Source organism: Sycon ciliatum, chromosome 7 (assembly GCF_964019385.1).
Source record: "Sycon ciliatum chromosome 7, ocSycCili1.1, whole genome shotgun sequence".
Lineage (NCBI taxonomy): Eukaryota > Metazoa > Porifera > Calcarea > Leucosolenida > Sycettidae > Sycon > Sycon ciliatum.
In genome coordinates, this window is record NC_088649.1 from 25,268,017 (window position 1) to 25,295,517 (window position 27,501).

At 45.7% G+C, this 27,501-nt stretch overlaps 1 protein-coding gene across 1 annotated transcript in view; it reads left to right on the plus strand.

Moving 5' to 3' along the window:
* Positions 1-27,501, plus strand: part of LOC135821742 (fibrillin-1-like) — a 94,257-nt gene that overhangs the window by 65,311 nt on the left and 1,445 nt on the right. Inside the window, exons 8-11 of the mRNA XM_065334739.1 lie at positions 2,219-2,338; positions 6,968-7,054; positions 9,025-9,144; positions 21,922-22,050. Of these exons, the coding sequence (XP_065190811.1) occupies positions 2,219-2,338; positions 6,968-7,054; positions 9,025-9,144; positions 21,922-22,050 (456 nt within the window). The remainder of the gene's footprint in view (positions 1-2,218; positions 2,339-6,967; positions 7,055-9,024; positions 9,145-21,921; positions 22,051-27,501) is intronic.

Genomic DNA, 27,501 nt, shown 5'->3' on the forward strand with positions numbered 1-27,501 from the left:
ACATTGATCCCCAAAGGTGAAGAGCACACGCATGAAGAGACGTACATGTAGCTGCTATGTCATCAACTTTGCGTTGAGAGAGTAGCAGACGATCGAATTCTCCTTCTCCAAGATGAATTGCAATCAGTCTAACGATTTATTTGTGCTCTTTTCTTGTGCACGGAAATCTGGCTGTAAGCTGTCCTCAGGGGAGAACATGTTCTAGAATAAGAGCAGTGGGGTTCCATCTGTTCACGTCATGATGGTAGTGAGTCAAGCAAACGTGCCCCCTTCTTGTTCCGAAGTTTCAAACACAACTAATTCCATGATGCACTACATTACATTGCATCGTCTTGAAAACAATTCCTGTATTGACTCCAGGACATACTAACTTCAGTACTTCGCCAAAGGGAGGCTTCCAGGTCTTGGTAGACTTATTCTCCTCCAGCATGGCCTCATATGACCTTTCCAAGGCACGAGTTCATCGCCCCAAAAACAAAAACTTTCTTCGATAAATTTGAAAAATGTGCAGAAAGACTGCGAGCGTCGGCCCGCTGTGCGTACGCAAGCTGTTGCGATGCGGGTTGCTATGGTACGCCGCCATATTGATAAATGTCGCACTCGGAACAGCCGTGCATAGAGGATCAAAGAGACGTTCATGAAGTAATTATCAAACAGACAAAGAGATGGTTTTTGTTGTGCCTCAACTAGAATTATACATGGTTATAAGGAAGTCATTTTCTTCGGGTATCGGGTTCGGGTAGTTTTGCACGAGTAGCAGACCGGGTAATGTTTCCATGGTAACACCGCATTGCACCCTTTCCCTTACATACTGGGTAGACGTGCGGAGTACTACATGAATTTGCACACGTGCACTGTACATGATGTCATCTGCGACTTCAAGTTTCCGGGTACTATTCTGTTATTCTGTACCAGTCTACCCGAGGTTCTCACGGGTAGCATGGGTAGCATGGGTACCCGACTACCTGTGCACACGACTAATTCTGAACTCAGATAGTGAGCCAATTTAACTATGGCAAAAAAAGATTAGGGGTCAACAAGAGAATATTCTATGCTTGTATCCTCGCTGTTCCACTCCAAGTGTATAAATCCCATTGCAGTTTGATCATTCTCTTTAGTCACGAATTCTATTGATAATTGTGACAAGAAAACGTTTTGGAATACATTATTCCTTCCCATGGTTGTGATATGAGTGCGCATTTAGTTATATTCATTGCATTTTTAAGATTATTGTCTCCACGTCGCCTTTTTACATATTCCTTGTAGCCCTAATCTATACTCAGTATACTGTATGAGGTGACTTCAAGAGTTCAAGTACCGCTTTTAGCCAAATTCTGACTTTGGGGCTCATAGTATGGCCGAATTTGGACATTGTCCTAGCCAATCAAGAAGCCGATTACGCGAGAAAATCGGGTCGATTTTGGAAATGACAAAACACAGCTTCCCCATCACTACCTCTCTGTCTCTCTCCCTCTTGTGTGTGCATCTGCCCCTATATGGGTATTGAGCACTCTTCGGACAATTGAGCACGCTAGTCGATTACGTTTAATCAGCATTATAATTAATCACTCAGAAAGTGGTGGGCATCACGCAACTGCATCGTAAAAAAGGGGTTTGTCAACTGGCAACCGCTCTATTCAGTTGCTATTCACTCTTGGTGCAAGTGTTGGATGAAAAATTATCATTTATAGAGTAGCTTTTGGAGCATTATGACAAGAACTATACAAACCATTTTCGGAGCATTAGCCGCTGGATCCGAGCACTGGACGGTCAACAACAAATACAAAAATGGAACGGAGAAGCACTCAAACATCAGCTTAGCATATTTCATGACATCCAAGAATTAGTGTCAATCATTAACGGCAGTGTATTAGTGTTAACTGTATCCATTACGTGAGTTTGTTTTGTCCCTCGTACATTTTAGAGCCTAGGGCTAAGAAAAGGGTGCTATTGGCCTCACTCGCACAACTGAGAAAAGGGCACTTGAAAGCAGGGTACAGACCTTCGCTCTGTAAAGTTGCCTTCACATCTGTGCCCGTTACTTTTAAATACTTCGAGATTTTTCAACACGGCTTTCCGCATATGAATCAGTGAGATTTTGAGTTTTAGGTATGCTGTCTAACTCAATTTAACCAAAAATACCAATATCACCCTTTTCTCAGCCTGAGGCTCATTACATTTATGTACTCCTTGTGTTTCAACCTGGCTGGTGGTCTAGAGCGAGATGAATGTCTACATCAGATTCATAATTGCGACTCCAATGCTTCGTGTACCAACACGGTTAGGTCCTACAACTGCACGTGTAACTCTGGGTTTTCAGGTGACGGCAGATCCTGCGGTATGTTACAATTGTTATTCGTATGATAATATGCCAAATAGAGCTTCAACGGAATGTTTTTGTTCTGGTAACTTCAGTTGCGCTCCGTGAAATCCAGCCTATAGTGCACATTTGGCACCCTCAACTTGTACGGCCTTTGGCGCCCTGAAAGCGGCATGAATGCATCTGGACGTACATAGGGTCCAGCGGATAATGCCGGCATTATATTCGGCATTATGAGACTATCCGAGCATCAGAGCATTATGGAGCATTAGATTCAAACAAAACGAGCATTGTGTGATGTTTTAGCGGCATTACAAATTGCATAGTAGATAATTATTTTGAAATCCCTGTTCTTTTTCTCAACAATCTGCTATATGCAGTCATGAGATCCAACCCTCCTCGTGTCTGAAATGCGTAGATCTACGGTTGGAGCACATTCTACCATGTACCTGTAGCCGTACATGACTTTGTGGACAAGTAACACTTTTAGCACTTTGTTCGCTGTTAGTAGCAATGCAGTCAGGTACGTACCGGTAAATGTACAGTCATGTACGTACAGTCGGAGTCAAAGAAATACGACACATAATATAAGCCAAAGGCAGCACCCATGGGGCCCTAGGATGTTTTTTAAACGGTTTTTGGATGGTGGAAGATGTATTGTAATAGAGTTTGGACTTGAAATGAGCCGAGGCACTACAACCAAAGATGTTCCACAAATTCGAAACGATGATTTACATGGAGTAGATGTTTGTTTAGAAATATTGGAGAGCCATGGATCATGGAGGAGACAGACGAAGATGTGTTTTCTCATTGTGCCTCAGACCCTGGCAATGGCGTTTCCACCAGGATGAAGGAGCGGCTATGAACAGAAAGCGGAAAGCGTTCCAAAGAACTGTCTTTGCTATGTCCAGCCAAGGCCAGGAGGCTCGAAGAAAAACTAGAATTACCCGTACTCCAGGACTCAGTTACAAATCCATATGAGCTCTCAGCATTGCGTGCCCGACTTTTCTAGTGAAGCAGGTACTGGTAGTTGTGGACGGTTGTAATGCCAAGCCTGCAGTCAAATGCTATAAAAAAAAGAGGAGTATCTTGGTCCTGCATTTATCTACACAAGACCAAGAGGAGAAGAAACCACCACAAGCAAAGGCTGTAGAATGGTACAATAACTTCCTACCATGTGTTTTCCCCGAGTTGGAGGGATCTCAATTGATGATCATCTCTCAAGAACTGACTTAATGTCTCCTGTTTGGGATAAGGCATTTTTCACACAGTGGAATCAGTGACAGGTTGTCTGCAGGCAGGAATACCACTTGCTAAGATAAGCTTCCAGCATCCATATGATCACCAGTAATAATGGTTTTCACCTCTCAGTACCTGGATAATAAGGGGAAGAGATTTGATACATCCACTATTCTGCCATGGCCCTGCCCTGGAGTTGATCTGCCTGTGTGGGGCTTCATCGACGGTACGATTCGCCCCATCTGCCGCCCCGAACTGAACCAGCGGGTATACTACAATGGCCACAAGCATACCCATGCGGTTAAGTAGCAGTGTGTTGTCGCAGTTCCAGATGGACTGATTTGCCACATGCACCGTCCTATCCAGGGTCGCCATCGGCATGATGCAGGCGTGCTCACGGAAAGTGAACTGGTGCCTCTACTGCAGCAACACATGCGCCGACCCGATGGTGGTTTCTGGGCCCTGTACGGTGATGCGGCGTACCCTCTCAGTGAAGTTATCATGAAAGGCTTCCAATGTGCAGGCATCAACATACAGCAAGAGGAATTCATTTCTTCAATGAGCGCTGCTCGCACTTCAGTGGAGTGGACATTTGGCACTCTCTGGGCATATGTTGATATGCGAAAGCAGCAGAAGGTGGGCCTACAGCCTGTAGGAATGGTGTACTTGCTGGCTGCTCTGTTGACTAATTGCAGAACATTTCTTTGGAAAGGGAACAAAACATCCGACTTCTTCAAGCTGTGTGTTCCAACACTTGATGAGTAGGTCCTCCAGTAGAGAATTATCCCGAAGAGTGTGCCTTCGTCTGTAGTCCATTTGGGTGACTGTACCATGCCAAGCTTAGTTGTTCCATCTTAAGAGAGCATGTCTGAGAAAACCACAGCATATGTGCAAGTCGATCTCCCAGATTTCGCTCAAATTTTGCAGGTAGGTTTGCTTTGGGGTGTAGATCCACATTCCAAAGCCCGCACAAAATCTTTTGAAGGGAACAAAAGGGAACAATGAAATTGGCATACCCCTCAATATTGGCCCAATATTGGCAAGATTTATGGGTCTACAAACGAGCCACGGCACAGCGTACAAGAACAAGCTACGAACAAAACTCCATCAAGCCAACATTACCTCACCTTCGAAGAGTTCTTGGGGCAGCACCACTTAGCCACGCCAGCATCCCAGAAGACGAGGGCAATCATCCCTTGACGCAACAAATGATCGTCTTGAAAATAGCCAAATTACAAGCGCTGATAAAACAGCGAGCTACGTCCTCAATTAGCAAACACTATACACCGGCAGATAGTAGAACACCTCTTCTAGCACTGAGGACATGTCCCCCCTCATCCTTTTTGGGTGTTCTTGAAATAAACAATTTTCCACTCGACCATTCTAAAATACGTCCCAACTCATACCTGCGCAGGAAAGCTCGCCCTTCCGCGACGTCTAGTCACCAATTTCTACTCCAACACCACTCCCAACGCTGCAGAACAAAGTGTATTGTTGACTCTGACAAGAAAAAGCAGCGGTGATCACTTGCCACTCCAAACGACAAGCTTCTCCTTGCGCCACCAAAATTTTTCGGTGCAGCAGTTGATGCAAAAGAGACTGAGTTTTTGGCTTTTTGCGTGTAGTTTTTGGATTTTACTGCAAGAGGAATGATGAAATCACGTGCTTCTAGACACAAGAATGCCAGGTCTCGTAGATCACGGTTCAGCAGGTGTTCCGAGTCATCAGGGTATCCGTCCTGGGATCCAACTGCAGTTACCCCTGCCCCCAGTGAAGGTAATACTTGCTACTAGTGTGGGTGGCTAAATCAGATGGCGGGGAGACTTGGCTGAAGTTGTAGGCTTTGACATACCACGTTGGTTTTACTGAAATCTTGACATGCCTATTGCGCTCCATGCCTTCGCGGACGCCAGTGAGAAAGCGTTTCGATGCTCTTTGTATGCAGTCATCAATGGAGAGTCACACTTGGTATTTGCCAAGGTCAAAGTGGCAACGGTGTCTCCGCCCACGTTAGCCCGCCTTGAGTTACATGCAGTATGTCTAGCGGCTTGCTATGCTGAGTTTGTGGTGAAGCAGCTGCGTGTGACCTTCACGCACGTCTATGGCTGGACTGACAGTCTCACAACCGTTCATTGGATCGGTAATCCATCGTACAAATGGAAAACATTTGTGGTGAACCGCGTCCGTCAAGACCAAGAGATATCGAAGAAGGTCGGCATTGTGTGGAACCATTGCCCGGGCCTTCACAACCCGGCAGATTTTCCGTCACGTGGGAGTCATGCACAGCAGATCCGTAGTCCGTTCTTGTTGGGCGGGCCAACCTGGATCACGGAGCCCGATGACTGGCCCACCGCATCCTCAACCGCTGGTACTGAAGAGTCCAGTGTAGAAGTGCGAGTGTCACCCACCACCTGTAGTCGAGAATCTGATAATGAATGGTGGCTCCGATTCAGTAAGTGGTCGTGGGCACAGGGCATGGCGACTCGGATGTTGCAGTGGAAGCACACTGAGCCTCTTACTAAACTATTTTGCAGCTGACAACGTATTGTACTGCATCGTTTAAGCCAAATGTTTCGCTGAGGATCTTGAGCTGATGAAGCAAGGTCAACCATTGAAGGCTAGGTCGAAGGTGTATCATCTTGCACCGTTTCTGGATGAGCATGGGTAGCTCAGAGCCGGGGGGACGACTCCACTACAGCGAGTTGGCGTATGGAGCCAAGCACCCAGTTCTAATAGGTAAACATCATCTGACCAAGTAGCTGTTAGAGAAAACGCATGTCGAAAGCATGTACCAAGGTGTATAAGGGGTCTTGTTGTACATCCATCAGAAATTCTGGATTATCGGCGGTCGATGACCGCTACGCAACATTACTCAGTGATGTGTTATATGCCGCCGCAACAAGGCTAAGGCTGCCTCAGAAGTCTGCCCGCCGCTGCCAACAGACCGAGTTGTTCACGAGAGGCCGTTCGCAACTACCGGCATCGACTATGCTGGTTCGTTGTACGTTTGACGTGGTGAGTTATCTCCGAAGGTATTGATAGCATTGTTTGTGTGTGCCACCACCAGAGCAGTTCAACACACTAAGACTCATGGGTACATGGACGATGGAAAGTTATAATTCCAGACAAGACAAGTACTTCCCAGTTTCCATGCCAGGGTTTCCAGCATAATCCGACTTCAAGTGGGTGACAATTTGTTCCATTTATGTACAAGAAAAGATTCGAATGAGTATGTTTCGGATATACCTGGGATTGGTGAATGAGTGGTTTAAATAGGTATTTTGAGGTCTAGACAATCTCCTGATGATCAAAATATATGCAGCAACTTCTTGAGAATCCAATATACTATGTTCTATTTCCATTCGTGTGCTTTGGATAATACGTGTATACACCCAATCACTGCTGCAGTATGCAATTGCTTGAATCACGGTCAGTGTACTGAAGATGGCACCTGCAACTGCCGGAAAGGATTCCACGGAGACAAGTGTCAGCATAGTAAGTGAAGTGAATACGCATGCTTCTTAGGGTGCGTTTGGTTGGTATGACCTAGAACAGGATTCACCAGAACAGCTTGTTTGGTTGGGACTGCACCTGTTCTGGGTCGACCAGAACATGTTCTGCTTGCTCCGGCCTCGAGGCGGGAGCAGACCGAGCAGTTTAACTTGTTCACAGTAAAACCTGGCAGGAACATCGATTTTGGTCCCAAATGATCACGTGCATACGTTTTTTTGGGTTGAACTCGTTGTACCGTACAAAGTGACCATGGTGACTCATAAACATTTTGGAGAATGAACAAAGTTGGGCACATTTTTCACAAAAATGTGCTCTGTTTCTGGAGTACCGTTTGGTTGGCATGAGGCTGCTCCATGTGCACCAGCTGTTGGATCCTGTTCTAGTTTGTACCAACCAAACACACCCTTTACTGAAAATTTGAAATGAGCGAGTCGTTGTTTCGCAAAAATTACTGTCAGTAGTATGACCCCCAACATGTAATATTATTTGTCCCTACTTAGCAGAATAACACAGTAGTTGCGAGTATTTCCCGAACTAGGCTGCAAGCAAGACAACAATCATGCGTACCAGGTGTACTACGTTTGGTTTTGCAAGAGTGTAGGCGTGCATTGTTTTATGTCTGGTCAATAGAATACTCGTATTCAGTCGAATGCTCGCTAGTTTTCTCAAATAGTACTCGAGTCGATGATTATGGCACACAGTTCAACCATACTGTTGCGGATTTCTGTTCGACTATGATTTACGCATGTTGTTGTATTTGGCTCTTGTCTGGTGGTGTCCAGTGTCTGATGTCATAATATATGGTCTAAGTGTACGCGCGAGTATGGTGTGATGTGTGACGTTTATGGCATGTGGTGCATGCAAGATTACGCGTTGTCAGAGTGTGAGGATGTACTTCCGTCTGTGTGAGAGTGACTGTCAAATGAATGCTGTACATGCACAGTGCTAGTTTGGTCTGGGAATGAGAGCCATGTGTGATTCGTCCGTGGTCTGGTTGTCTTGGCCTGGTCATGTGTTCTGTACGTATTAGTCCCTGATTGGTCGTTTCGATGTGTTCGCCTTTTCTCTGTTTATAACTGTTGGTTGTTTATTATTTTAACTGGTTTGAGGGAAAGAGACAAACGGAAAAGTCTGAAGAAAACATTGACTGTCACCCCCAGGACTCGAACCAGGGACCTTGGCTTGTAGCCAGCGATGCTCTTATCACTGAGCTATGGTGTAGTCGTCATCCCAGCAGAGGCCATTCAACATTTTCTTCAGACTTCGTTTTTTGTTTCGTTTATTAATTCGTTGTCTCTTCTCCCCCGTTCTCCCGCCCACCAGTTAGTTATTTATTCCAAGAGATATTGTTCAAGTAACTGTGTTATCCTCTTGCCCGCCTGAATGAGTCAGAGAGTGGTTGTGTGGCGGGAAGCGGGGGGGGGGGGGGGGGGGGGGGGGAATTCCACAACATTGGCGCCCAACGTGGGGCTCGAACCCACGACCCTGAGATTAAGAGTCTCATGCTCTACTTGATGATGGTGTGCAGTGTTTGCAAACCAAACCATTTCCTGTTTTCTTGTGTGGTATTGAAAGCTGGTCAGAGTTCCTTTTTGTGTTTGTTCGTTCTTTGCCGCATCCTCTGCTGCTTCTGCCATAACACCCCACTGTCCGCTGAAATGATCTGTGCAGCAGCAGTTTGCATGATTTATCTGTGCACATGTTCTGCTGGTTTCAGAATTTGGACAAGTATAGATTATAGCAGAGTTGTAGAATCAATCGACAGCGACACAAGTGTTTATAATCTCGAGAAAAAATCAAATTGTTTTCGCAGCAATTGAGATTGAGGCTATTAGATCTGTCTGATGAATTTGAATTGTTTTTGTTGTGCCTATATGACGCTGGCCATGGTTACAATGCAGTATGTAATCAGTTAGTAACCCCTTGCATTCTGCTTACCTACTGTTGTTCAGACATTGATGAATGTTTGCCGGCTAGCCCATGCCATGTCGATGCTATCTGCATTGATAATGATGGCGGATACATGTGTCTGTGCAAGTCAGGTTACCACGGAAATGGAACTCAATGTCAAGGTCAGTCAGCAATTTGTAATGAATACAGAGGTGTCGGCACAGTCAAATTGTTCGGGATGTGGAAACTCCGAAGTTATGCTCATTGCGCCAATTTCCAGAGACCAATTTTGTTGGCAGCACCTTACATGTGGCTGATAGAGGCCTGCCATTGTCATGCGTTACGGAGCGTTTTTATATTTTCCGGCTAGGTACTCAAGATCCAGCTGTTAGCCTGTGTTTTTTCATCTAGTCCTGCATCTATCAGGGTGTGTTAAGAGTATGTTTACAGTCTACTCATGCCCATTAAAACCATGCAATAGCATTCAGGTACCTAGGATGGGGTCCCGGCTTCAGACCAGCAATGTTCTTGTTTTCCAGATTTCAGCTTCTTGTTCTTATTGTATTTCGCTAGTGTCCGAGAGTGGATGTGAACTGTAAAAAGTTACTTTACATGAAACCCCGTTATTCCTGAGTTTAGTGTTCAGCCTGTTTCATTACAAAAATTGTAATCTTTTTGTTCTTCAAGAGTAAGGCGTTTGAGCTGATGAGCTTGTTACCTACTCTCGGCAAAACATTGAAAGCTATTTTTTGCTTTTGTCCGTCGTCAGGTGAAAGTTCAAGCTAGGAAAAGGAGAGTTGTTCTTCGGCACTCAATGTTACTGTACATAATGAGTACTTTCTCACCTAGTCGCAGATGCAGAGAAGCAGCTAAAGTCGATGCCACAGGAAGGGAGAAAGGTTTTCTGCAGCGAGAGAGACTCTGCTGGAACTGCCTCAAGTATAGCCATGTGGCAAGGGACTATCGGTCAGGCTTGAGGTGCACAAAATGCCAGGGGAAGCACCATCTGCTAATACATGATGTGTTGAATGGAGCAGGTTACAGCCGGGAGAAACCGACTTAGATAGTAACAGAGGAGAAGGTTGGATCGTGCTGTCTACACTCAGCAAGTGTGCGGCTGATGAGCGGAGTTGCACAAGTTGAGGGAAGAACTCGAAAGGCGAAGGTTCACGTGTTCCTGGACTCCGGTGCTGAGGCGTCATTTGTGACTGCAGCGTTGGTGTCAACAACACACGTTGGTGTTGTAAATGTACAGGTGAAGCCGTTCGGCGAGGAACAAACCCAACAGCGCATGGATAAGTACGCCATCACGATCCAAGGTAGCTGCGCTACGCTAGCATTCCGGTACGTGCGTTCGTGCGTTCGTGACCATTGCGCGCCGCAAAACGCGTTGCAGTCTGCACGCTTATCGTTTTCGTGTAAGCAGCAAAAACGTTTCGAAAACAATTGAAAAACGTTTTTCAATCGTTGTCCTGTAAATCAGGCCTTATTGTTTGAACCAGCTCTGCCTCTCGGTGTTGAGCACTCTCTTGGACAGCCTGGAACTTCTCTGTTTTACAGGTCGCTCCCCTGCTCCCAGGGTTGAGCACTCTCCCTGGCTGTTCATACTCGAGGATGGACAACCCAAGACCGCTACATCTGGACTACTCACTGAAGAACATTCCCATCCCCTCAGAACACACCTGCACTTACAAGGCTGATCGAGAAGGTTGAAAGGGTGTTGAAGCGGATGCGGTGCAAGACATTGTTCTACCTGGAAGGACCTACAACCAACGATCCAAAGGACACCTATGGCCTCAAGCCCCGGAAATGCCCGCCCCAAGTCGACGAACTGAAGGCGTTTTGTAGAGTCACTGATCCCTTTCAGCAACGGCTCCGAAGCCACATCCAGAAAATCAGAGCACCACCGCACATCATCGTGCCAGCTGACAAAACCAGAAACCTCTACGCAGTTAACAAAGAGTGGTGGTGAAAGGGGTGATCCGGGTAACCCGGGTAACCGTCTGTTTAGCTGCTGATCCGTTAGCAAACGAGTACCCGTTAGTCGTGTAGGATTGTAGGGTACAGTATTAGAAGCTTGCTTGTACAGTAGTACAGTTCAGCGCACAGTTTTGAGTGTGTTTTTCCTCGTTCAATCCTGCTACAAGTACATATCAAGGTATCCACATCTTGAGCGGAACCGACTGCTTCCAGACAGCCAGTATGGATTCCGTAGAGGCAGGGGAACTGCTGATGTCCTGACAGCCCTGCAGAACGAGTGAGTCCAGGCTGTTGCAAACGGTGGATCTGCTCAAGTGATAGCCGTGGATATAGCTGGCGCGTTCGATCGCGTGTCGCACACTTGTCTCCTGTACAAGGCAGAACGGGCTGGCATCAGGGGTACACTACTGACTTGGCTTCAGGACTACCTACATAGCCGCCAACTGAAAGTTGTGGTCAGCGGTCAAGCTTCATCTGCTCAGCCTATCACCGCAGGAGTACCTCAGGGAAGTATCCTCGGGCCGACTCTATTTCTTATCTACGTCAGCGACATCGACCAATGTCTTACCCCCGGAACGCGCCTTAGCTCCATTGCTGGTGACGCCATGCTATACAGCCTGTTGCAACCAGGAACTGCTGCTCCCCACAATGCCTCCCGACCAGATGCCCTACATGGCCTTCAAGAGTGGGGTGAGCGGTGGCGGGTGACATTTTAGCCATCCAAGTCACAGCAGCTACTGTGCACACGATCCTTGGACCCAGCCACTCCAGGCATCTCATGGTGTCGACATTGCCCAGGCATCAACACTGAAGCTGTTGGGTATATTGTTCGACTCAAAGCTTTCGTTTCGCCAGCACATCAGCAGCTTGGCGGTGAGAGCAAGTCAACGTCTTTGGCTTTTGCGCCGAGCCGCGCGGATACTTGACACTAATGGCCGTCTTAGTGTCTACCGAGGATTCATTCACCCTATGCTGGAGTATGCTCCACTAGTCTGGATGTCTGCTGCCCCGACCCATCTGGCCAGGCTCGACCGCATTCAGCGGAAGGCAATGGCCATCATAGGACCAGATGTGCTCCTCCAGAGTCTGGCTGCACGACGCACTCTCTCTGAGCTGTGCTACATGTACAAGCTTCAGTGCATCGAAAGCCCACAACAGCTGACCAACATTGTCCCACCAGCTGCACCCACTGTGGTTCGTCCACGAACCCGACACACGCATGCAATGACCCATCCTCACCAGCTCCTCAATACCCTACCACCAGCTGCACCGGAGTACATCAGGCGGTCCTTCCCATTTGCCCACATCAGTTTGTGGAATCAACTGCCACCCTCCCTGTTCCAGCCATCAATGTCCCTGCAACGGCTGCACCGCTTCAAGCCAGCTGCATGGAAGCACTTGCTGCACACTGACTGCCTGTGGGCTACAGACCACCTCTGAAAGCCACTGCTGCACACACCTGCGATGAAGTTGCCAGCCACTCTGGTCTAGATTCACCCTGCCGCATCACTCGAGAGCTACCCACACATCTCTCAATCTCCCCCTTTTTTCCACTATTATTATTCCCTTCTTGTTTGTTTTGTCTTATTTTTTCATTTCATTTTTTGTCTTCAGTCACTTTCTTATGTTGGCTCATTATAAACTTATGATTAATTTTGATGCATACATGGCACTGTGACGCCGAGACCCATGGTCGGCAGAGTCCATGTATTTCATCAGCACAGCTATTAACTGGCATTGTGGATAGCGCCTACCCAGTCCAATGTACGTTTTGTCTTTCAACATGATTTGTAGAGTTGTGTTCTCTTTAAAAATAAAAAAATCCATTGTAGCTACGACAATTTCGACTGTTAGCATGTAGCGCAGTGATTTCGCAAACTGTGCTTGTCGCGGTGTAGTGTACTTGTATGACTTCGCATTTCCTCCTGGCGTGAAATCCGGAAGGCTACTGTAGCAATTGTTGCCCGAAAATCTCTCTCCTATCAGAATGCCTGCAATTCGCTTACGATCACAAGCAAATGCAGCGTTTTGGGGAAAGGTATGTCGGATAAAGGGTACCCGTTAATCCGCCTGTGAAGCCGGATACCCGTTTGTTACCTTAAGGGGTAACCGTTTCACCTCTAACAAAGAGCAGTACACAAACTGCTGAGCAACAACATCACCAAGCAGTTCAAACCTACACCGGCAGAGACTTACGACCAGATCAACTCGGAAGCTCAGACAATTGCTGCGACGCTAGAGCTGGACGACAGAATGGACGCAATGGCGAAGAAGGACGCATACATCACGCTGAAGTATCATAAAGACCACTTTTGCCGGTCCCTGTCATGCCGGCTCATTAATCCCTCAAATAGTGACATCGGCATAGTCTCGAAGTCTATACTGGACACCGCTCTAAAACAGCTCTACCCCCAGCTGCAGATTAATGCATGGAGGAACACGGCAGCAGTGATAGAGTGGTTCACAAGAATACCAAAGACGAACAAACAAATTAAGTAAACGAGAGAGCTTGGAAGCTCAGGGCCCTACGCTAAGCTTTTTTGCCTTGATGACCTAGGCAACAAAAAGCATAGGGATGTTATAAATTCTTAAAAGTTTCTACTTTTTGTTTTTAGACATAATCTGGGATTCGAACCTGCACTATTGCCCTGCATGCATCCCCGATACACTTCGCATACATACTAATTCTTCCAAGTTGCTTCACGTTATGATCTTGTAATTGAAAGCCCTATTGGAAAATGCATTGTGGCCAGGCGTCTTTGAATGTACGGTACGGTACAGGATAGGTACGGGAAAGGTACGGGACAGGTACGGGACAGGTATGGTCGAGGGTAATACGACACCGTCTACCGCCTTGATGACGGCAAAAAAAGAAAGTGGATGCTATAAAATTTTCAATTCTCCTATTTTTCAGGCATTACTTGGGATTCGAACCCGCACTATCGCCCCACATGCATTCTCCCATACACTTCGCATTCATACCCATTCTTCCAAGTTGCTTTACGTTATTATCTTGCGTTTGAAAGCCCTTATGGTTGATAAATATGGTGGTAAAGACACACCTGGCAATATGGCGGTAAACACACGCCTGCCCACACACGCTCTCTAAGCTGCAAAGTTCTAGCACAGAGCTCTCCTTCTCACCACCACCACCATCAGTGGTATCTTCAACTTCATTCTCCCGAGTCAAGCTCCGTATGAAGACATCCAAGAAGAAGATTGCCTGATGAGTCCAGCGGGGACCAAACGTACGTCGCAATCGAGCTATGTCGTTGCTGTGTCATCTTCTATGTGCCATGCGCTACTTGATGTACCTGTCGCGGCGACCTTGTCGCGCAATTTGTATCATGTTTGTGCCTGTTCTTGTTTCAGTACAAAACGCTAGTTCCATGCCCACGTTTCCGTGCTTTGTATGACTTGTTCTGGCCCACGTATGCATGACTGTACATGTACTTGTCAAGGCACGTGCATGCAGCACAGTTTGGCGCGCTTTTGCGAATGTGTTGGCTTCTCCCACGGTGGTGGGTTTTTATGCTGCTCTCCTTGGACACGAGTGGTTTTCAGTTTTGTTGTTCTCTAGTATTATTCTGGAAAGAGCGATTACTACAGACTCATTTGTCCTATGATGTGTGCCACCTGTAGATGTGAGATCGGACTTGTGACCTGTGTTGATAAATCGAGAGATTGGGAATCCTAATCTTTCGACAGTACCAGCCTGCTATGTCGGATACCGCCAAACATGCATCGACTAGGCGCCAGGCGCGAACTGACGATGGTGGTGGTGAGAAGCAGAGCTCTGTGCTAGAACTTTGCAGCTTAGAGAGCGTGTGTGGGCAGGCGTGTGTTTACCGCCATATTGCCAGGTGTGTCTTTACCACCATATTTATCAACCATAAGTACAGCTGCAGTGGTGTCTTCAACTTCATTCTCCCGAGTCAAGCTCCGTATGAAGACATCCAAGAAGAAGATTGCCTGATGAGTCCAGCGGGGACGAAACTTACGTCGCAATCGAGCTATGTCGTTGCTGTGTCATCTTCTATGTGCCATGCGCTACTTGATGTACCAGCCTGCTATGTCGGATACCGCCAACCATGCATCGACTAGGCGCCAGGCGCGAACTGATGGTGGTGGTGGTTAGAAGGAGAGCTCTGTGCTAGAACTTTGCAGCTTACAGTGCGTTTTTTTATAATAGACTCTGAAAACCTGGAGAACGTACTCAAGGACACTTTTGAGAAAATGTCATGCGAGTTGCGTCACGAAAATCTGCGCGCGAAATTCGAAAAACCAGGTGTGACTCGTGGCATTTCGCCATCTTGTTCAGAGTGTCCTTCGAGCTCCTTGCTTCGTGGCCGGAGGAATCATTTTGTTGCTGACTGCTCTAGCTCTGTGGCCCTATTTTGCTTTTTCTCGAGTGTCTTTTCGTTCGTGGCAACTTGTTCTCTCAACATGCCACATGATTATAACAAAACGCGAACGGGCCATGGTACATGGTGGTGTCTGTTTTACATTTTTTTGCGAAGACGAGGAGAAGAATGGCTAGCGGCTGGGCATCGAATTGGTCCCAAGTATTCCATTCGTCATGCTGCTGTTGCGTGTGGCGTCAGCATTTCCACCATGAACAGATGTACCAGGGATGCTGATGGCGAAAATCAGCGTGCTGCGTTGGCCTTGTCTGTCTCCAGTGATGAAGGCAACGAGAGTGACAATCCCCGATGTGAGACTCTTGCCATGAAACTACTCAACCCTGACGGATTTGCTTTGGACTGTATAAGAAGTAATTTACGGATTCTATGCTGCGAAGGAGGACCCAACACTGGACAAAGTTCCTGCTCGCTGCAGAGAAACCATCGACGATTTTCCAGACATGAGCAAAACTAGCTCTTGGAAAATGTTGCGTTCCATGGGATTCCAGTGTGGCAAGACCAGAGGTATCACACAAATAATGATGGAACAGCACAGGATTGTGTCATGGCGGCATCGCTACCTGTGAGACATACCTGGATGAGACGTGGGTCAATGCGCATCACACAGTTACTAGGAGGTGGTCCGACAATGGTGACAGGAGTGTATAGGCAAGCAACCAAACGAAGCACCATCAGGTAAAGGCAAGCGCGTTATTGTTCTGCATACTGGTGGACAGGACAGATTCGTGAAAAACTGCGCTGATGTGTTCGTGACTGGAGACCGACGAGGCCGGCGCCAATGATGATACGTCGTCGGCTGTCCGAGCACATCTGTTCACTGTGTAATACTGTCGTCACAAGTACAACACAAAACACGGAATTATTGGGGCCGTTTCGACGCTCGCTGGTCTTCTACTATTCGCAGATGTTGAACCAGACACAGCTGTGCCCTATTTGGATTATGTGTGTGTGTGTGTGTGTGTGTGTGTGTTTGTGTGTGTGTGTGTGTGTGTGTGTGTGTGTGTGTGTGTTTGTAAAACTGCTCATGCTTCCTTTTTGTTAGTCTCTTTATGGGAGCTGTGTGAATTGCCTTTGTGATTTGTTGTGGTGTTTGAATTTTCACAACATTCTTTCAGTGATCGAGGGAAGTTTCCTACATGCATGCTGGAATGTTTTGATTTATTGAGCTAATTGCAATACAGGATTTGAATTATTCAGTACAGTTTGCCACAATAAGTCGTGAAAAGTCACGACTCACTGATTTCCTACAAAGGTTAGGAGAACTGCAGACAGCAGTGCACAACTGCACAGCCATGTGCATGTACATGTACATGCATGCGCTGTACTACAGTATACCGAAAAAGAAGAGAAAAAAAATCTGGATTCGAACTCATGCCGGGCACCATGCAAGTGATGAGCTTTCCTGGCTAAAACTTCCGTTTTAAAATCAAAATCCACTGAAAACCATTTTAAACCGGATTTCCAGCCGAAACCCGGCCGAATATCTAACTTTGACAATTACTATTATTCCGACTCCCAAACTTAATTTTCTTCGATCCAAGACCCACACAAACGCAGCTGTGAAGAAAAAATTTCAAATTTGGAATGAGAACAAACTAAAAAATCAAAATCGACAAAGGTCTCTTATAAAAAAACGCACTGTAGAGAGCGTGTGTGGGCAGGCGTGTGTTTACCGCCATATTGCCAGGTGTGTCTTTACCACCATATTTATCAACCATAAGTACAGCTGCAGTGGTGTCTTCAACTTCATTCTTTTGAAAGCCCTATTTGAATATTGCGGGCAGCTGTATGTGGCCAGCTGTGTTTGATAGTACGGTACGATACGGGAGACGTTGTCGTATTACCCTCGATCGTACCTGTCCCGTACCTATCCCCTACCGTACCGTGCCATCAAAGACGGCTGGCCACAATGCATATTCAAATAGGGTTTTCAAAAGCAAGATCACAATGTGAAACAACTTGGAAGAATTAGTATGTATGCAAAGTGTATCGGGGGATGCATGTGTAGTATCCCTGCCCGACCAATACGGAAGTAATACGGAAGTAATACGGAAGCAATACGGAGCGACCTTATGTATATTAATTTTAGTGTATCTTCGCATATAAGCGTACGGCGTTTGCTGCATAAAAGCAGCTGCGTTTTTTCTGTTCTAATTAGATTAGATTAGATTGGATAGCAATGAAAGCTAACTCGAAGAATAAGGATTCAGCCTCTAGGTAAGCACCGGAGAGAAAGTTATTTATTTTGCCGCTTCTTCTTTCACTAACGATTATATCTCAGGTGTGTACCTGAAAGTAGAATAAAAGTAATTCTTGTTGATTACACCGCGCCTACCACTCGGCTACCCATTACATTGTTGGCAGCGGTGTAGTTTTAAATAGAACAACGTGATTCGACCCCAGACCCCCACGGCTCAACCCGCTGCAGCTCCCTGCGACGAATCAAGATGAGAATCATGTTTCGTGCCGTCCTGGGCTTGGCCCTACTTATTAGCCTGCAGCTCAGTCAGGGTGCTAGCGTGGATCACCCTTCTCTCCGCACCGCACTCACTGGAGACTCCGATGGCGATTCCAAGCGACGCGCTACCTACATGTATACTACCGGTGGTGATGGCGAAGCTGATGAGGACGACGACATGCAGGCTGCTGACCAAGACAAGGAGGGTATTCCCCAAGACCAGCGGCGTTTGATTTTCGCCGGCACGCAGTTGGCAGACGGCCGAACCCTGAGTGACTACAACGTTCAGCAGGAGTCCACTATTCACTTGGTACTTCGTCTACGTGGTGGAATGCAGAATTTCGTCAACACTCTTCCTGGCTAGACCATCACTCTTTACGTCGCGCAAAGTGATGCTCTCGACAATGTGAAGACCATGATTCAAGACGAGGAGGGAGGTCATTTGTCTGACGCCGAGCTAGCCGCTCTGAGTGACCGGCTCAACCAAGATGAAGATAAAACCTGGCTTGCCCTCGGCCGTAGCTTCAGCCGCCGCCGTGGTTACTAACGCTGATTCCAGGTATGGCATTTTCTTTCCTGTCTTCCTTCAGTCTCCCTGTTCTTTTCAGTCTTCCTTTATGCGAGTGTGTGAATCCAGTTTAGTTTGGTGGGCGTCTGATCATGGTGAGCCACGGCTTACCCACCTAACGTGGGACAATGTGTGTGACAACGCCCCTTATAGATATAGTGTATTCAGTTCGGTTTTTGAACTGCGACGTTCCTGGCGGGTTGTGCCAGCGTTGTGCAGCAAGAGTGCTGTAGTTTTTCAGGTCCTATTTGGAGGACAGTTCTTTCCCCTTTTTACCCCGAGAGATCGTGTGAACCTGGTGTGCTTCTACTTTATGATTTGTTATCAGTTCATTTCTTCTGTCTACTCTAAACGTTATCATTTCCGATATAATTTGCCATCTTCCGGTTGACGCTGTTGTTCGTAACTCCTCACTAATTTTTTGAAAATCACGAGGGCGTGATTATCTGTAGGAAGGGAGGGTGTAGTATCCCTGCCCGACCAATACGGAAGTAATACGGAAGCAATACGGAGCGACCTTATGTATATTAATTTTAGTGTATCTTCGCATATAAGCGTACGGCGTTTGCTGCATAAAAGCAGCTGCGTTTTTTCTGTTCTAATTAGATTAGATTAGATTGGATAGCAATGAAAGCTAACTCGAAGAATAAGGATTCAGCCTCTAGGTAAGCACCGGAGAGAAAGTTATTTATTTTGCCGCTTCTTCTTTCACTAACGATTATATCTCAGGTGTGTACCTGAAAGTAGAATAAAAGTAATTCTTGTTGATTACACCGCGCCTACCACTCGGCTACCCATTACACATGCAGGGCGCGCGATAGAGCGGGTTCGAATCCCAGGTTATGTCTTAAAAAAAAAGGAATTTATAACATCTCTATGCTTTTTTTGTCTGGGTCATCAAGGCAAAAAAGCATAGCGTAGGGCCCTGAGCTTCCAAGCTCTCTCGTTTATTTTATTTTTTTAAAGAGAACACAAACCTACAAATCATGTTGAAAGACAAAAAGTACATTGGACTGGGTAGGTGCTATCCACAATGCCAGTTAATAGCTGTGCTGATGAAATACATGGACTCTGGCGACCATGGGTCTCGGCGTCACAGTGCCATGTATGCATCAAAATTAATCATAAGTTTATAATGAGCCAACATAAGAAAGTGACTAAAGACAAAAAATGAAATGAAAAAATAAGACAAAACAAACAAGAAAGGAATAATAATAGTGGAAAAAAAGGGGAGATTGAGAGATATGTGGGTAACTCTCGAGTGATGCGGCAGGGTTAATCTAGACCAGAGTGGCTGGCAATTTCATCACAGGTGTGTGCAGCAGTGGCTTTCAGAGGTGGTCTGTAGCCCACAGGCAGTCAGTGTGTAGTAAGTGCTTCCATGCAGCTGCCTTGAAGCGGTGCAGCCGTTGCAGGGACATTGATGGCTGGAACAGGGAGGGTGGCAGTTGACCAAAATATTCCAGAACCTCGTACTGAAGATAACGATACAGACAAACCCGAAGGGAGTCGACTTTCTGGACGTGACGTTGGACGTGACCACCTGAAAGTACTGCCCTTACCGGACACTGAACGACAAGCCGATGTACATCCACTGCTAATCGAATCATCCACCTACAATCATCCAGAACCTAGCTGCATCGATCAGCAGTAGACTCACAGATATTTGGGACGATGGAGACTTCTTCAGAGATTCGACTTCTTCACAGATTCCACTCCCATCTACAGTGACATGCTTTTTTTATGCCCTTTTTGTGTAATCGTGTCAATCCAATAATCATTTATTTCAATGCTGTACAATATTATTCTCCAGTCACGAAAATCTTCAGACTTCTCCGTTGTGTGGCAGTTTCATCTCTATCTGTTGCAGTTAAAAGTGTTAGAAGATATTTTTAATTTTTCAGCGCATACATAAGCCCAACCTGTGTGTCCAAAATGATAATATTATTACTCTAAGATTACTCTATTACACTAAGATTGTTCTCACCGCTTTGTTCCCGCTATTTTTTCGCTATTTTTCGCATTTTTTGTATAACTGTGTCACTTTAATAATCATTTATTACAATGCTGTACAATGATATTCTTCAGTCACGAAAATCTAGTGGATACAGCCACAAGAAAAGATATTTTGGGTAAACCTCTTTTGAGACTTTTTCGGCGTGTGGCATGACAGAGGAACTAGAATTGTGCAATCGTAATTGTCTTTTAAATTAGTGGCTATCGGCCATCGAGAAAAAAAATGAGAGGTTTTGCAAAACGAACATGGGCACAAACCTTCGCTCTACGTCATGAAGCGAGAAACTTTGCAAGAACTTTCGCATTTTTTGGACGCGAAACTTGCAGGGAACGCGAAATGAAGAATGTATCATGAGATTGAGTCATGGCGTACGTGCACTTTGCACTTGAAAACTACGAAAACGTGCAGAACAGAAGTTCATGGGAAATTAGTACAAATTACCTACAGATTCTCGAGAGGCCTGACGCGAAACTTCGTTCGAAATTTCGCTTTGCAGAACCTCTATATTAAAACATGTATTATCCACTATATGTATGTTGACTCCACACTCTTGCATCTCTATTAGCCAGTGCAGGCTGTCGTAATAAAACGACTCATCCATGTTCCTTTCCCGTGCATGGTACATGCATGAGAGGTTGCCGCCGCGAAATCTGGGGGTTTGTGTTCGTCCTGGCGAAAACCGTGTTTTGATCCGTTGAGGGAGACGAGAGATACGGTGCGAAGACGTATGATCTGTCCGAGAATCGGCGAAGAAGAAAGCTTCGCAGACGACCCGTAGTGGTTGGGAACAGAATGGAACATATACCAGTTGATGCCTGTCATGGTAGGGATGACTGCTACGAATTTTTAGCCCCATGCTCCCCAGCGCTTTTTAGCGCCCGACGATAATTACCAAATTTCATCGATTTTCCATGTGGATCAAAGCATAGTCTCCTCAATCTTCTCCAGCCGAGCTGAGTCTGGACGCTGCAATGTCGAGACGCGAAAAGAGAACATGCATGAACACCCAGGAGCATCACATGCAGCTGCATTCTGCCTTGCCGAAGCTGAGAAGAAAACCAGCACCACGCATTTGGAAGACATTTCGAAGAAGACGAAGAACTACATATCTGCGTTCAAAAAAGCCTCTGCACTGTGCAGTATCATGCCAGTATGCATGCGTGCATGTGCAAAGCACGCGGTCTGCGGATCAACTTCGGTCAAAAATCATTGTGCCACACGGGTTGTATGATTTGTGTGCGATCATGGCCTTTCTTCTTGACAAACAAAACTGAAGTTTTTCGATCTTCAAATCGCCATAGCGTCCTTGTCATGACTCCAAATCAGCTGAAACTTCGCAGGAGGAATGGAAATGCCATGCTGAATCGATTGGTTTTATTTTCGAAGGGTTTCCTTGAAAAATAAAATTTAGACTGCACTGGCTATCTCTTTTGTGTCCACACTCTTGCATCTCTATTGTGTGTGCTTTGTGTCATCTCTATTGTGTGTGCTTTGTGTTCCATTACGCACCAGACCAAGATGAGTGCATTGATCAAACTCATATCTGCAGTTCTAATGCCACATGCAACAACTCAATTGGATCATATCAATGCACGTGTAGATCTGGGTACACAGGTGATGGTACATCTTGCACAGTCATGGGTGAGTACGTTTAGAAGAAGCAATCGCAACAGAAAAAATGTGTTCACAGAGCAAAGTCCTCTGGTGCGGTAGAGTGCTAGATGCAGGTGCAGAGCTGTATTACACGAGTCCCACGAATCTAATTTGGTGTACTGCCTAGTACCTAAAAGTTTCATGCCAGATGGCAATCCTGAGATAATTGATAACAGTAGTGAATGGCCAGTATGGTACATGTATTTAAACAGTAGATTACAAGGGAATCCGTTTGCTTGAGGTCTGGTGGGTGTGAAACGAGTTCCACCTTCTCGATAAGTCGTTTCCGGTGTTGCTTGGCCGTTGGCATCAGGGTGTTCTTAAGCGGGAATCCCAACTACATGCGTGGAAAGCGTGTCATACCCACCAGACCTCAAGCCAGAAGTGCAGTACTCTGTGACTCCTGTGAAAAATTGTTTTCAACAATATTTACAAAACACGCAAATTTCTTTTTCATTGCAGGAGGATTTCTTATGAGTGGTTTTACACTTTGTATCATATGGGTTTAATGTCCAGCTTAAACGCAGAGAGCACTTCTCCAACAGCGTTGCGACTCACAGTCCACCGCGCGCACGTGTGTTGCACGCCGGAGTGAGGGAAACATGGATGTAGTGAAAGTGATTTTCTTCGCTTGAAAACCATTTAGGTGGTCTTATCTCGTCACAAGGCACTGCACCGGTAGTTACATTTGCATGCATAAATAATATTTTGACATAAAATAGCACTTCAGCGCAGTAAGTACATGTATGCACATTCTGCGTGGTATAAGGCCAAACAACCAACCAAAAGATATCTCGTTACTCCGAGTTTCGTGTTTAAAAACACTCATCAGACGGTAAAACATAATGTGCTATTCGCTGGTTATGTACCGTGGCGGTAATTGTAATTACCCTGTTCTGAGCTATATCTTACACGGGTTATTCCTAGTAACAGGGGCCGCAGTGCTCGGTCCCAACCTGCACACAGCACTTTTACTCTACATTGTCTAGTGCTCGTCACGGGGTTTGTCACCAAATGCAGAGCCAATGTCCACAACGACCAACTAGCATTGGACATGGACAAATTTCAGATTTCGCTCGAATCATCCCTTGGTCGACCTCACTCGCCCACTGTGAAACATTTAATCTAGAGATTCTCCTCCTTCGTTCCTTGGACATTGGAAAAATAGACTAAAAGAACAAGGTGCATGAAGGAGAGTACAAAAAACAATTATCTTTGTGAGTGATTTCAGATCGCTGATTGGTCAGGTATCGGGATTGACCTTATTTAAAAACAAATGGATGCATCACAGGATGGGTGCAATGGCTAGTTAGGGCCCTCCAGGTAGACTCTCGCAACATCGGCTCACTGACTAGCGTCGAGGGCACTAACAAGCCACATTAGCGCTGAACTAGGCGACAATCCGTCTTCCGTTCCCCATGCACTAACCTATGATTAGTGAATAGGCTTCCCAGAAAAGATAGCCGTTAGATTAGCACTACAGAGACGATAGACGTTAGATTAGTACTACAGAGACGATAGCTGTAAGATTAGTACTACAGAGACGATAGACGTTAGATTAGTACTACAGAGACGATAGACGTTAGATTAGTACTACGGAGACGATAGACGTTAGAATATCACTACAGAGACGATAGACGTTAGATTAGTACTACAGAGACGATAGACGTTAGATTAGTACTACCGAGACGATAGACGTTAGATAAGTACTACAGAGACGATAGACGTGAGATTAGTACTGCAGAGACGATAGACGTTATTTTAGTACTACAGAGACGATAGACGTTAGATTAGTACTACAGAGACGATAGACGTTAGATTAGTACTACAGAGACGATAGACGTTAGATTAGTACTACAGAGACGATAGACGTTAGAATAGCACTACAATTGCATTCTTTTTACTGTTGAACTCGGATGGTGAGCCAATTTAATTATGGTGACAAGTTGAAGGAACAAAATGTTACGAGTTATGATCAACTGTCCACCAACGTTACCAGATCAAATTGATACAGTCAGTGAATGCGACAATATTCCACACTGATAAGGAGTACTGAGAGAGTGAGACTGACTCCGTGTCAGTTTTGTGCCATTTTGTCGCACTCGCTGACTGTATAGGATCTGGCTACGAGGGTAGACAGTTAGTGGTAGCTTGTGATAACTTGTAAAATTTGTCCTTCTCCTTTTCATTGCTGTCGTTAACTGTTACTTATCTTGCTTTGATTTCCTATAAGATTTCATTTGTGTAGATTTGTTCACTAGTAGAACGAAGATTCCTGATGTTGAACGAAAACACGTTAGAATCCCTATTGTTCTCTTTGCCATTCTTTCTTACTTTCGTGGCTGTTATTGCACTTGGCTTCCAGGTTTTGATATTTGGGCCGCGATCAGCTAAAACATGTCTTCAGGGTTTCGTAAAAAAAATTGAGAAATCAAATGAAAAGAAATGATCTTTTCGAGCGCGTTCACTTTGTGCTTCATTCATGATGTGGCGATCATCTTCTCAAATTTTGTTCAAACACTTGTTTGGCGGTCTTGTTCAAGTAGCTTGTAGCAGACCACGGTGGTGGTGGTGGTCTACCCTAAATTCCAGAACCTTACCTCTAAACTTCTAGTCCTTTAAAGTGACCTCCGTGGTAGCCGCCATTGAACAAGCTGAGTTGATCGATTCTCTCGAGGGGCTCAGCAAGTCGCAAGTCGACAGTCAGATTCTTAAGCATTGCTAGAAAACTTGCAACTGTGTGTAAACATAAATTGGTTTGGCTGCGGTGTGTTGTTGTTAGCAGCAGTGAACCTTCATTCTTTTACCTTGATTCAGTGCAAATATTTAGTCGATTTTTGACTTTGTATAATAGCGTAGGAACTCTTTGGGTCAAACGTTGAGTGAATGTGGTCTACCCAGGAATAATAAATGATCCGACTTTTGATCGAAACCGGACATTTGGCCATGTCCCGTGATATGGTGTGGCTACAAACCTTGCAGGCTCTCCATATATGAGAGGTTCGGCTACAAATACGCTTACATGACGAAAGCAGTGCTCACACGTTCCAGAACTATGCGGGCGCCGAGTTTGATTCAGCTTCGCGTTGTGGCAAGCCCAGCCGCACCTCTGGGACAATCAAAATGGCGACATCGACAGATTTTTGTCTCCAGTGATAATTATCATGGTGCTCCTTATTCCGACACTCGAGTGCTGCGCAGACCGGAGGTTCCTGAAATATTCTTCATGGAGCGCGATCGCCAAATTCACGTCAAGTCGTGAGGTCCACACCACATACTTTTCGCCCTCGAACCCAGGTGACAGGTCTACACGTTGAGTTTGGGCCAAAAAAGGTGTAGCCGAACATCTCTACGGTGATCTGGAGATAACAGAAGCTCCAGTAGGTTGTGTGATTACATAACATTCGTATCCTCCATGCTGTAGACAACAAGCTGTTTCGAAAATATACAACCTCATCAGTACAGCTACGAGCTTTCAGCAAGCCGAGCCACCAGCCATGGTGCTAATCAGGCACCAAAGACATTAAGATAGCTCGTCGCTCTAGCGACAGGGTGCTCTAACTACGAACAGTAGCAGGCATTGCGTAATGCAGCACCACTAGAGTAGCCAACCCAGAGTGCTCAGCAAGACGAATGTCGAGGAGTTTGATACCCAATGCTGTAGACAGCAAGCTGTTTCGGCCATAAATGCCTCACTGTTACTGCTATGAGCTTTAAGCAAGCCGAGCTACCAGCCATGCTGCAAAGGCTGCACCACAGAAATTAAATTAAGTTGGCTCGTCGCCCTAGCCTACCGAGAGTGCTCATCAAGACGAATGTTAAGGAGAATGTCGAGGAGCATTATACCCAATGCTGTGGACAGTAAGCTGTTTCGGCCATAAATGCCTCATTAGTACAGTGATGAGCTCTAAGCAAGCCGAGCTGCCAGCCATAGTGCAAATGAGGCGCCACAGACATTTAGATAGTTTGTCACCCTAGCCCCAGAGGACACTAGCTACGAAAAGTATATATCTTGTATTACGTTGTGTTTCCTAGCATTCACCGTAAAGCGCTGATGGTTTGCACTGGACAGATAAAGATCCGCGTCACTGCATGTCATTGCATGTCACTGCATGTCCTACTCGTATTATTATTATTATTATTATTATTTTTTTAAAGAGGTCGGAGGCGGATAATACTTTAAAACGAAGGTAAGTTATGGGTCGCAAATATCCACGCAAACGCACATCCAGTCATAATAAGGCACTTGTCATAAGTATGCGAACGTTTTCGGTCCCTTCTCATCAAGGATTATACAGGGAATGGCTCAAGCTGGAAAGACTAAAACTTATATAGCGTAAAGATAATTAGATAACAACACTCGTGACAAGGTTGGAAATTATCAAGTTTAGCACGACACAAAACTCGAAGGAAAATAATAATAGTGACAACAACATAGTGAGCAACTTAAGTTACATTGTTACCACCTCGACGAGGAGTAACACCAAACAATTGTAGCGACAACACATTTTCTTTCTGAACGCAAAGTTCAGGATCTAACTTACGGATATACAAAGCTTCTAACACAGCCAAATGCAACGCACATCTACCACGTGACAATATTGAGAAAACATTATCACTGTACAACTCACGACAATTGGTACGGGCTGACAGATGTTGCTTGATTGACGAAGTGCGATTCCTACCTCCATTGCGTGTTGTCTCCTCCAATGTCCCGTCATCTCGCCTCTTCGTGGCATCACCACTATCTGTCTCTTCGCGTTTCCGCGGCCTTCCACGTTTCTTGACACTAACCGTTGGGTGCGCGATGCCCAGTGTCCTTTCCGCTACGTCTCCTCCATTGCGGATTTCTATTGAGCTTCGTACTCCAACTTGTCCGGTGTCCGATATTGAGGTTAGTTTTCGCGGTCTACCACGTTTTCGAATATTGACTGTTGTTGTCACTTCCGTTGTCATTGTACGTTCGTCCTCACCAGTCCGTATTTTCACTTGGCTTCTCGTCACCCTTTCCGACGCCGACAGATCCTTTGTCAGTTTCGGTGGTTTACGTGTGGGTCTTTCACCAACTTTTATGGTGTGAAAATGTGTTGTCGCTACAATTGTTTGGTGTTACTCCTCGTCGAGGTGGTAATAATGTAACTTAATTTGCTCACTATGTTGTTGTCACTATTATTATTTTCCTTCGAGTTTTGTGTCGCGCTAAACTTGATAATTTTCCACCTTGTCACGCGTGTCGTTATCTAATTATCTTTACGCTATATAAGTTTTAGTCTTTCCAACTTGAGCCACTCCCTGTATAATCCTTGATGAGAAGGGACCGAAAACGTTTGGATACTTATGACAAGTGCCTTATTATTATAATGGGGGTGGCTTTATTGGTTTTGTGTTTGTATTATGCAGCATCCCGGGTCATTTAAGACCATGGGGAGTACTGCTGTT